This window comes from Hypanus sabinus, chromosome 17 (assembly GCF_030144855.1).
Source record: "Hypanus sabinus isolate sHypSab1 chromosome 17, sHypSab1.hap1, whole genome shotgun sequence".
NCBI lineage: Eukaryota > Metazoa > Chordata > Chondrichthyes > Myliobatiformes > Dasyatidae > Hypanus > Hypanus sabinus.
The window spans coordinates 52,482,484-52,494,725 of NC_082722.1; the positions used below are offsets into that span (position 1 = coordinate 52,482,484).

A 12,242-nucleotide genomic window follows, 5' to 3' on the forward strand; every position below is an offset into this window, starting at 1 on the left:
AATAAATTATTTCCTTGCAGCTTTTCCTTGGCAATTGCATTGGATTAGTTTGAACGATGTACTTTAATCCTTGAAGACATAAATTCACATCCTTCTGAACACAAAGACATTGAGATGACAATTTGGCTCCTTAACCTGCTCCTTCATTTAGTATTATTGATTTCCCAATAACTTCATTTACTTGGCTTTATTTTGTTCCATTTCATTGATACCCTGACCTAGCAACAATAAAATGTTTATCAATCCTGGTCATGAAAATTTCATTCACTTAAGCATCATAGCGGTTGTGCTGGATGCCTTCCAGATTTTTGTTGGTCTTTATGTGGGAAAAGTTAAAACTCAAGTATTAATGGTCAATAATTTAGAGAGATTTTAGTCATAAAGTTCAGCACAAAAACAGGCCCTTCAGCTTTGAACTGCATTGTTCACTGGGACCATAGCATTCCACGTGCCTACTATCCATGTACCTAGCCAAACTTCTCTTAAGTATTGAAATTGATCTTGCGTGCACCACTTGTGCTGGCAGCTCATACCACACTTGCACGACCCTCTGAGTGAAGATGTTTCCCCTCATGTTCCTCTTAAACTTCTCACCTTTCACCCTTAACCCATGACCTCTGGTTGTGTTCCCACCCAACTTTAGAAGTAATGGTCTGCTTGCATTTACCCTATCTATAACCCTCATAATGTTGTATACTCTATCAAATCTCCTCTCAATCTTCTACGCCCTAAAGAATATAGTCTTAACTTTCCTTGTAACTCAGATCCTCCAGATACTTGTGAATTTTCTCTATACTCTTTCAACTTTGTTTACATTTTTCCTGAAGGTAGATGACCAAAACTGCACACAGTAATCCAAATTAGGCCTCACCAACATCTTATACAACTTCAACATAACACCCTATCTCCTGTACTCCTAATACATTAATTTATGAAAGCCAGTGTGCCCAAAGCTTTCCTTATGACCCTGTCTACCTGTGATGCCACTTTCAATAAAAGGACCTGTATTCCCTGATCCCTTTAAGACACATATTAAGATTCATCAATGTTGGTTCCTAGTTGTATTCTTCTCACAGTATCCTGTTTCATTTGTAGAAGTTATTAAAACCTAACGTTAGGAAAGGAGTCCAAATGCTGGCCAATACTATAATTTAAGTTTTCATCTATTGAAGAATCTGTGATAACTTTTCTCAGTTCAAGTGTTCAATACATTGCCCCTTCCATCGGTTACAAACTACTGTACTTGTATCACAGTATTAATGTTACTCTTTTATCAAAGATGTATTTATTAAGAAGTTTCTTTGAATATCACTAAATGATTAAGCAACACACACAAATGCTGGTGGAATGCAGCAGGCCAGGCAGCATCTATAGGAAGAAGCGCTGTTGACGTTTCAGGCTGAAACACTTCATGATTAAGTTGCTTTTATAATTTACAAGTTTTTTTTCTGCAGTGTTCCACAGACATGTATGAAATGCAAGACCAGTTCAGCAGTGTTGGTCATTCGAGTTGGTGATGCGTTTTGTAAGTAAGTATTAAAGCTTGCAACGGACATTTCAAAACATGTAACAATTGCTCAATACACACTAAATTGTAAGTATAGAAGAAAATAATACAGGAATAGGCCATGCTCCATTGTTTAATTGAATTGATATGTGCATTTTAAATCCAAATTAAATGCACTCCAAATCACAATGAAGTGTAAATGGATACTGTAGAGTTCACATTCTTTTCATAATGGCACTGAAGGAAGCCATTTTGCCCTTCAAGTTCATGCTGACCATGAGGTATCCTATCAATTCCACCACCCTACTGATATCTGACTCTCATGTACCCATTAACACCCCTGCTTTCCCCTCTAATTCTCCTCCCACCTATCTATACTTTTTGGGATCTTACAGTAACCAATGAACCTAATAACCAGCACATTTTTGGGGTGGCAAGGGATATCAAGCAGTCAAAGGGAGAACTTGTGGAGTCTGCAAGTATGTCATGGTGAAAACAAATAACCAATGAACCTAATAACCAGCACATTTTTGGGGTGGCAAAGGATATCAAGCAGTCAAAGGGAGAACTTGTGGAGTCTGCAAGTATGTCATGGTGAAAACAAATTTTTCAATTATAGGTGTAGTAATGAAGTAAAAATAAATATTAGGAAGACTGATAACAGTACATGTGCAGAAAGTGCAAAAACTCAAGGAAAGGTATAAAAGGAGATGGTCAAAAAGCAAATAATGAAGAAAGTGTGCTGTTGATAGGCACAAATATGTGGCAGAATGGATTAATGAATTTTAATTTTTATGGTGGCGATCAATTGAATTTAAGAATGCCTGAGGAGCATTTGAAAGACAGTAATAGATGTTCTCAGTGGATATTGTGCAGAATAGTTATTGATCCCACTAGAGCCAAATGGAAGCTACACCAGAGCTTTGAGGAGAGTTAAGATACTGACTCTGTATGAAAAGGTAAAAAAATAAGATGGGAATTTATAGATCCATTAGTCTTGACTTAGATGTAGAAAGAAGTTAATAAGCACATGCTTGAATCTGAGTTGGTATAAGACATTTAGAATGGATTTGTAAAGATGAGACAATTGCCCAACTCTGCCCAATTGAATTTACTGATTAAAAAAACTTCATCTGTAAATACAAAAAGCAGCATCTTTGGATTCCAGAAGATTCCACATCAGAAATACATGTAAAAATAACTTGCAGGCAAGTTGTTTAAAAGGAATATAAACACATGGATCGATAACAGAATGACGGTAAGAAGTTGCTCTTGATTCAGCAAGATGAGTGGTGAGATGCTGAAGCCTCTTCATTTTCTGTTCATAGCAATGTTTGAGAGGTAGAGAAGAAATATTATTTGAGAATATTGCACAGATTACATTAGGCATTATGAAAGCTGTACCAAGAGTATGGAAGATTGCATTATGAAGTGGATAGATTACTGAACTAGTGCGATTACTAAACTATGGAACCATTCAGCACAGAAATTGGCCATTCACCCCAATGCCTATGCTGATTTTTGGCCATTTACATTGATCCCATTTATCCACATTGGAGCTGAATTGTTCTTTACCTTTCTCATATCTCTTAAATGTATCCAGATATCAACCACTGTTTTGTGGGGTGGGGGAGGGAAATCATACCCCTGAAATCAGCTTTAAAATTTTTTCCTCTCACCTTAAAATTGAATCCTTTTTTAATACCCCGACCATGGAAAAATGGTTATCTACCTTATCTATGCTTCCCATAAACTTATATGCTTCTATAAGGTCACCCCTCAGCCTCCTACCTAACCAATCACTCCCTATGGCTAAAGTCCTCCAATTGAGGCAACATCCTGGCTAAAAGTGAGAGGAAGTCAAGTAATGCAAGATCAGAGTGTGTCTGTGAATTGAGGAGGGGGGCGCATGGTGGGGCATTCAGACAGGGTGTACATGTATAGAAGGTGGCAGCAGGTTGTTAAGAAGTCAAGCAGCCTGGGTTAAGGAGCCATTTCCCAGTCTGACTGTTATGCTGCGGTACCTTTTGCCTGACAGCTGGAGATCAAAGAGATTGTAGGAAGGATGGGAGGGTCTTGACAATGCTGGAGGCACTGTATATGCACTGTTCTGATATATGTGCTGAAAGTGGGGTGGGAGAGAGAGATCCCAGTGATGTTTTCAGCAGTCCTCACTGTCCGTTGCAATTACTTCAGAACATAGAACAGTACATCACTGTGCAGGTGGGCTCTTCAGCCCATGATGATGTGCCAACCTATGTAAACCTACTCCATGGTCACTCTAACTCTTCCCTCCTACATAGCCCATAATCTCCATTTTTCTTACATCCATATGTCTGTCTATGAGTCTCTTAAATGTCCCTATTGTATCAGCTTCTACCACCACCCCAGCAGTGCGTTCAAGTCACCTGCCACTGTGTTTTTTAAAAAAAACCTATACCTCTGACATCTCCATTAAACTTTCCTCCACTCACCTTTCCTTTGTTATTGACCACTGCCATCCTGGGAGAAAAGGACTGACTTTCTGCCTCTCTTACTCTTATACACTTTATGAATCATCTCTCGTTCTCCTTCACTCCAAAGAGAAAAGCCCTGGTTCACTCAACTTCCCTTGCAAGAAATGTTCTCATATCCAAGCAGCACCCTGTTAAATCTCGTCTGCACCCTCTCTAAATTTTCCACGTCTTTTCTATAATGAGGTGACCAGAACTGATCGTAAAGCTCCAATGGCTGTCTAACCAGAGTTTTACAGAGCAACATTACCTCATAGCTCTTGAACTCAAACCCCTGACTAATGAAGGCCAATACCCCATAGACCTTCTTAACCACTCTATCAATTTATCTAGCAATTTTAAGGGATCTGTAGACATGGACCCCAAGATCCTTCTATTCCTCCATACTACTAAGAACCCTACCACTAACCTTTACTCTGCCTTCAAATTCGATCTTCCAAAGCACTTCACATTTTTCTGATTGAACTCAATCTGGCTATCATGTCTGAATCCCATTGAACCCACAACAACAGTCTGCAATATCCACCAACCCTTGTGTCATCTGCAAATTTACTAACCCACCCATCCACTTCCTTATCCAAGTCATTTATAAAAATCAGAAAGAGCAAGGATCCCAGACAGATCCTTGTGGAACACTACTAGTGACAGACCTCAAAGCAGATTATGTTCTATCTACTACTACCCTCTGCATTCTGTGGGCAAGTCAATTCCAAATCCATGCAACCAAGTTTCCAAGGATCTCATACCTTGTGACTTTGTGAATAAGAATTGTCTGCAGTTTTGGGCATACCTTTGAAGAAATATGAGAACCAAATGAAAATTCACCAACGTCATAGCGGAGCTTATGAAGAAATGTTTAAGATAACTGTGACTCACTGGAACTAAGAATATTAAAATATTTTCATTTTATTATTTTTGAGAGGATAATTGGTCATGGAGGAACAATTTAGAATATGTGTACATAATCTTCATTTAAATATTTTTTCTTTGCATTATATTTGAATAGTGACATAGTTATTGATTAATTGCTCCAATAATATTTTAAAAAGAAACATTCAGCTTTCAGTATGAATGTTTGTGCTTCTTGTCATTCAGATCTTGCTTCAGGGAATACTTTGTGCATAAATTCCGTGCGATGTTAGGGAAGACACGCTTAATTTTTCCAGGAGAACAGGCAAGTGATTTAAGTAATCATTATTTTAGTTTTAAGCATGAAGTTTTTAATCTGTAAGAATATCCTTGTTCTGGATTTCAAGCAAAGCAACAGATTTACTGGAAATCTGAGATAAAAACAAAAATTGCAAGAAATGGTCAACAATTAAAAGTTTTTGTTCAAAGACCTTCCTCAGAACAGGGAACATTCCAGAAAGGGTGAGGGAGGGATGGAAAGGACAAAGGGAATATTTTAGCAGCTAATTGAAGATAAGGTGTGAAACAGAAACCCTCAGGAATGAACAAGGTGAAAGTGTCAGATGGAAATCTCATTGAGGAAAAGTGCAAAACTGCTCAGAGCTGAGGAGTGTCTAATTTATCTTTCCCCCCACTGTCACTGCAGATTAAAACTTCAATCTGAAATATTGACTTTATTCTTATTTCCAAAGATGCTGCATGACTTGCTGTGTATTTCCAGTATTTTCTATTTTACAGTTTAAGTTGGCGGCATTAATTTGAGATAAGTTGACTTTGGAATGGGTGATTCATCTTAATATGTGTCACTACATTTTAGAAGCTTTTTTCCCCCTTCTGTGAAGGAATATATAAGAGTAGTAGTCCTGCATCCTTGGAACTCTGGTTCTGAACCAGTAGATTTTCCAGACTTCTTTTAATATCCAAGCATACTTTTTTTTAAACTTTTTAAATATGTTACATAGTAGAATAATAAATCTTTGGGTGAACTTGGTGAGTTTGAAGAGAGTGGGAAAGATACAACCACTCTGGATGTAGGTCTAGTCACAAATCAACCCACATTTCAGTCAGCTATTGCTCTGGACACCAACCCCAGCTCTGTCTCATCTAGGCCACAGATTGGATACCTATTGTGGTCATAAACCCCACTTTCAGTCTGGATCTCTGCCTCACATTCCAAACTAATTAGGATTTCTGATTTATCAAATGACAGATTATTGGAGTATTATTGTATTGAGAAACTTTTAACAGTCTCGTTGTCAACCCAGCTATGATCAATTGCTTTGCATCCAGCTAGGAACTGAATTTGACTCTTTCTTCGTCTAAATGGTTCTGACCAAAAATTGGCTACTTCCATTTTAAGAAACTGTGAGGGCTCTAAATTAATGGCAACAGTGTAGTTTGTTCTTTAGCTTTTTTTTTTACTTTGTTAAACTGAAAATTAAATTTGGAAGAAGGAAAAATTGTTAAGATTTTGAGCAATTGGAGAAACAAATAGCTTAGGGTCTTACGTGTTCAAAAGCAGTCTTTACCTTTAAGATACCATGAGTTACATAGAGGAATAAATATAATAATTAAAGAAAAACTGGTGTGATTGAGATCGAAAGCCTCAATGATATGGAAAGGAATAATTATTTGATTGAAAAAGAAGCTGTGTAAAGTGACATTGGGGCCAGGTTTAGATTAGTCTTGACTTTATGGAATGATGGAGCAGGCTGTAGTTGTTGACTGCTCTACTCCTGGTTTTCTTTTGTAGAACTATGGGCAGTCCAGTAATGTAGATTTGGATTAACTACAAAAGATCAGGCGTAGATGTGATGGATTAAAAGGTATCTGTGTTTTGTGTAAAATTGCTTTTAAAAAGCTGAATATGTCCCATTTCTGAGGAGTCTACCTAAGCTCGTAAGGCTGAGAGTAATCACCACTCATTGCCTGTTAGGTAGCAGGATCAGAATTCATAGATAACTAGATTTTTTATTTGTTTCTCTTCATAATTTTATTTTGCCTTTTTTTTAATACAGGTCTTGCTAGCATTATCTGGTGGTCCAACATCCAGTGCAATGCTTTGTCAGGTTCAAGAGGTAATATATTTTAATAGCCAGATGGTTTCCTTTCTCAACAGATGTCCAATGTATGTGAAAAATAAGTATTGAGAAATAATTTGTTGTGCATTAAATCCCTTGCACTAATATGAACACGATACTTTAGGTGCCATTAATGATTTTGTCATTTCCACAAAAATAATGGTGAGACTTTGTTGTTCACTTTCTGTATACTTGAGGGTAGCCATGGACACCTGCATAGGCCTCAGTGATGTTTCCATTTTCGTTAGCTACATAGAACAGTTTAGCTTCCAAGCCTTCCCTGGTAATGCTCCACAACTCTTCCTCTGTTACACTGATGACTGCCTTGATGCTGCTTCATACACCCATACAGCTCGTCAATTTCATCAACTTTGCCTCTCACTTCCACCCTTAAGTTCATTAGGTCCATTGCTGACACCTCTCTTCCCTTCGTTGATCTCTTTGTCTCAATCTCTGGAGGCAACATCATGTCGACCAACATCTTTTATAAACCTACTGATTCCCATACTATCTTAACTATTTCTCTTCCTATCCTGTTTCCTGTAAAAATGATATTCCCTTTTCTCAGTTCCTTCTTCGCTGCCGCATCTGTTCCCAAGATAAGGCTTTCCATTCCAGGATATCAGAGATGTCCTCTTTCCTTCAAAGAGCTTGCTTTTCCTTCCTCCTCCATTGATGCTGCCCTCACCCTCATCTCTTCCATTTCATGGACACCCATGCTAACACCATCGTAACAGTGATAGAGTTCCTCTTGTCCTTGCCTACCATCCCATGAGCCTGTGCATCTAAAATATTATCCTCTGCAACTTCCACCATCTCCAAAGGGATCCTACCACCAAACTCATCTTTACGTTCCCCACACTCTTCACTTTCCACAGGGATCACTCCATGATTCCCTTGTCCATTCGCCCCTCCCCAGTAATTTCTGTGCTGGCACTTATCTGTGCAAGTGACCTAAGTGCTACACTTGCCCATTCACCTCCTGCCTTACCTCCATTCAGGGCCCCTAACAGTCCGACCAGGTGAGGCAACACTTGACCTGTGCAGCTGCTGGGGTTGTCTATTATATTCGCTGCTCCCAAAGCGGTCTCCTCTACATTGGTGAGACCCATAGTAAATTTGGGGACTGCATTGTTGAGCACTTCCTCTCTGCCTGCCAAAAGCAGAACTTCCCAGTGGCCAAACATTTTAATTCTGATTCCCATTCTGATATATCGTCCGTGGACTCCAAGTGCCATGATGAGGCCACCTTCGTGGTGGAAGAGCAACACCTATATTCCATGTGGGTAGCCTCCAACTGGATGGAATATTGATTTCTCCTTCCGGTAAAAAAAATTCCCTCATTACTTATTCCATTTGCCAGCCTGGCCTCTTACCACTTCTCAATTGCTTACCACTTCCTCTTTCCCTTTCTCCTATGGATCACTCTCCTCTCCTATCAGATCCCTTCCTCTTCAACCGCTTTACATTTCCCACCCACCTGGCTTCATTTTCTACCTTCAACCCATCCTCCTTCCCGACCCTCCCACCTTTTTATTCTGACCTCTTGCCCCTTCCTTTCCTGTCCTGAAGAAGGGTCTTGGCCTGAAACATCGAAGTTCATTTCCATAGATGCTGCCTGACTTGCTTAGTTCCTCTAGCATTTTGTGTGTTTTGCTTTGGATTTCCAGCATTGCAGAACTCTTGTGTTTATGATTTATTGTTCACTATTGTATTTAAAGACAACTGTAAAAAATTTGGTGATATTAGGCATGGCATGGGCTTACTGACAGCTATTAGTTCAACTGCAGCCCAGCATCTATGCCGTTGTGAACTGAATTGCCGGTTCACAATCCTAAGAGCTGCACGGTATAGAAACTGCACTGTGACAAACAGGAAGACTATGAAACAAAGATAAAACTGCCTTATGCATCACTGACCCCAGCATACCCGCTATCAATGATATGTGCGTGCATGTATGTATATACAGTCGGTCCTCCTTATCTGCGGATTGGGAGAACCCAGAAGTTCTCTCTCCAGCACTCATTGTTTGAGCATGTACAGACTATTTTTTCTTATCACTATTCCCTAAACAATACAGTATAACAACTATTTACATAGCATTTACATTGTATTAGGTATTATAAGTAATCTAGAAATGACTTAAAAGTACAGGCAGTCCCCGGGTTATGAGTGAGTTCTATTCCTGAGTCCATCTTTGAGTCGGATTTGAAGTCGGAACAGTACATCCGGTATTATTTAGCATCAGTTAGTCAAATGTTTTTCTTAGTACATAGTACATATTTTACCTTTCTATGCATATAAAACACTTAAGAAACATACGTATTTCAATAATTAAACCGCTGCGTTGCTTAGTAATAATTGTACCTTTCATCGGGGCAGGGCCTTCCAAATGCTCCATTAAAATTGTTCCGATCGTTGACCAACTGTAGCCTAACACTTTTCCAATGACCGATGGCGGTTCACCTCTTTCTGATTGCTTTATTACTTCCACCTTATTTTCAATCGCGATCGTGATTATTTTCATGAACAGAAACACCGCGAATTCAGAGCTACGCTGGGTCTTAATGTCAACTGCACTGAACATGTTAAATAAAGTCCAGGGTTCCGCTGGGTCCTAAAGACCACCTCACTATTTCAGATTAAATAAGGGACTTGAGCATCCGCGTTTTTTGGTATCCACGGGGGTTCTCGGAACCAATCCCCCGCAGATAAGGAGGGCCGACTGTAGTTGGTTGACACAAATTAGGTATCTCTCCAATATTACACTTAAGCTGGCTAACAGTTATGACATTACCCACTGTCAATAAAACATTTAAAATTTTACAGGTTAGCGCATTCTTATCATTGATCCAGCTATTGCTTTAAATAAACTGGCCTTGTATGCAAGTAGATGTATATGAGAAAAATTGTAGTAAACTTTTATTTCTCCTTTAGGGTTTGTCTCGAGAAGCTCCAAAGAAATTGCGTTTTACTCCTGGGATAGTCCATATAGATGGTAGGGTATGAAGTCCTTTCCATCCTCTGAATTAAAGAATGTGGGCATTTTTTTCCAGTGACTACATTGCTAATTTATATTGTTGCAGTTTATGTAGCATATTTTTAAAGGTCAATGTCAACGTTAAACTATAATGGAAGATTTGATTTTGTAAAGATATGAAAGGAACTTTGCATTGTAAGTTGGTATTTTGAATATATTATTGATCCTGAAACAGAAATTTAATCATGAAGTTAATGCTTGACGTGAACACGTCAATGCTTCTGGGAGAAGTGGTAAGAGAAGGAATAGGATTTTGGAGGAAACATAAGGTAGGTGTGCCTAAGAGGCTTAAGACCACTTTGTAAGGCCAAATAAGAGCAGAGTGAAGGGAAGGAGAATACAGTTACGATCACAGAAGTTTCATGTCTAAGTACTAACAGTTTATTGATCAACTGGGAAAGTGGGTAAGGCAGTTGGAATTTAATATGGGCAAGCACATAGAGATACGTTTTGGGTAGATAAATCAAGGTGGAACATGCAGAGTGAATGGCAGGGATTAGAGGAGTGTTGCTGAACAGTAAGGCTTAGGGGTATAACTACATCATTACAGGGTTGGTGGTGAAGGCATATGACATATTTACATTCATCAACCAAGGCCCTGAGTACAGGATGTCATATTACAGTTAGGTTGCTTTGAAGTATTGTGTGCAGTTCTGATTTTCACTACTAGAAAAATATGATTAGCTAGAGAGGATCTTTTGCATGGGCTTGAGTTATAACTTGGTCTGTTTTCTGTAGTTGACTGGTGACGTGATATGGGTATATATGATTATGATAGGCCGAGATGGGGTAGATAGCTAGTGATTGTTTCCCATAGTAGGGTTGTCTAAAGGTGAGAATGAGGGGTCTTAAAGGGGATCTGAGGGGTAAAATTTTCACAGTGTAGTTCTTACCTGGAATGAGCTGCCAAAGGAGGTAGTGGAGTAGTAACACACCTGGACAGTAACTTGAATGAGCAAGGATAATGAGTATGGAATCATGTAGGCAATTGGAATTATTTTAGATATGCATGATGTTCGGCATAAATACGTTGGCCTGAAGGGATTGGCTCTATGTTTACAACTGTACGAGATTAGAGCAGAATATCACCGAGACAGATCCGTGAGCTCAAGGAAGTGCATCTGAATGATGATGGGGATTTTTAAAGCATTGTGAAGAAATGAAGGGCCATGGTTGACTGATAAATAATAATAGAGTAAGGACAAAATGATGAAAGATTAAGTGCACTGTAACTATTGTGTGCTGGAGGAGCATAACATTGAGGGAAATGGAATCAGGTCCGAGCACAAGAGATTTGGCAGAGGCTGGAAATCTTGAGCAGCACATACAAAACGCTGGAAGGATTCAGCAAGTCAGGCAGCATCTATGGAGGAAAATAAACCGTCAATGTTTTGTGCGAAGACCCTTCAACCTGGTCTTGGCCCAAAACATCAACTGTTTATTCTTCTCCATAGATGCTACCTGACTGCTGAGTTCCTCCAGAATTTTGTTGTGTCAGTAGGTCAGAGGCAGGTTACTCAGGCTAAAACCTGGCTTGGTCAGTAATCCTGTTTCACATGCAACTCCTCCCATTTCTCTTTGTTCTTATTAGGGTATTTTTCCATTTCTTTTCGTTTAGTTTTCCCTTGTTTCTGTGAGTTTTTTTATGGGAGTTGTTAAGGATGGGGGGGGGGTTATAGAAGAATTGGGGATGTTGATGGGTAGGTGAGAGAGATAGATTACCAGGACATAATTAGGGAGGGGGTGTGGATTTCCCTGAGAGCCAGCATTGGTTGAATGGTCTTCTTTGAACATATTTGCAAGTCAGAATGATGTTCAACTTGGTGGAGAACCTGCAAGTGGCAATGTTACCATTTTTGTACTTGTTCCTTAGCAATAGAGGTGCCTCTGAAACAGGCAGGATGAATGACTGGAGTGGATTTTGTGGATGGTAGTAGTGCAGCCACTGTATGCCAGTGTTGGAAGGAATGAATGTTTAAGTTTATTGATGGGATGCCAGTAAAGATGGATTCATTGTGGATGTGGTTGAGCTTGAATGGTTGGGTCTACACTCATCCAGGCAAATGGGGAGTTTTCCATCATGCTGCTGATTTATGTCCAGTATTTTGGGAAAAGCTCTGAGATCAGAAGTCACTCACTATAGGGTACCCAGCCTCAAATATGCTTTTGTAACAGCAATCTTCATGTGACTG

The 12,242-nt window shown here is 39.3% G+C and overlaps 1 protein-coding gene across 1 annotated transcript in view; it reads left to right on the forward strand.

The window, feature by feature from the left end:
- The window catches only part of ctu2 (cytosolic thiouridylase subunit 2 homolog (S. pombe)), a 38,972-nt gene that overhangs the window by 4,353 nt on the left and 22,377 nt on the right, over positions 1-12,242 (forward strand). The window contains exons 2-5 of the mRNA XM_059993067.1: positions 1,453-1,529; positions 5,116-5,194; positions 6,948-7,007; positions 9,948-10,008. Of these exons, the coding sequence (XP_059849050.1) occupies positions 1,453-1,529; positions 5,116-5,194; positions 6,948-7,007; positions 9,948-10,008 (277 nt within the window). The remainder of the gene's footprint in view (positions 1-1,452; positions 1,530-5,115; positions 5,195-6,947; positions 7,008-9,947; positions 10,009-12,242) is intronic.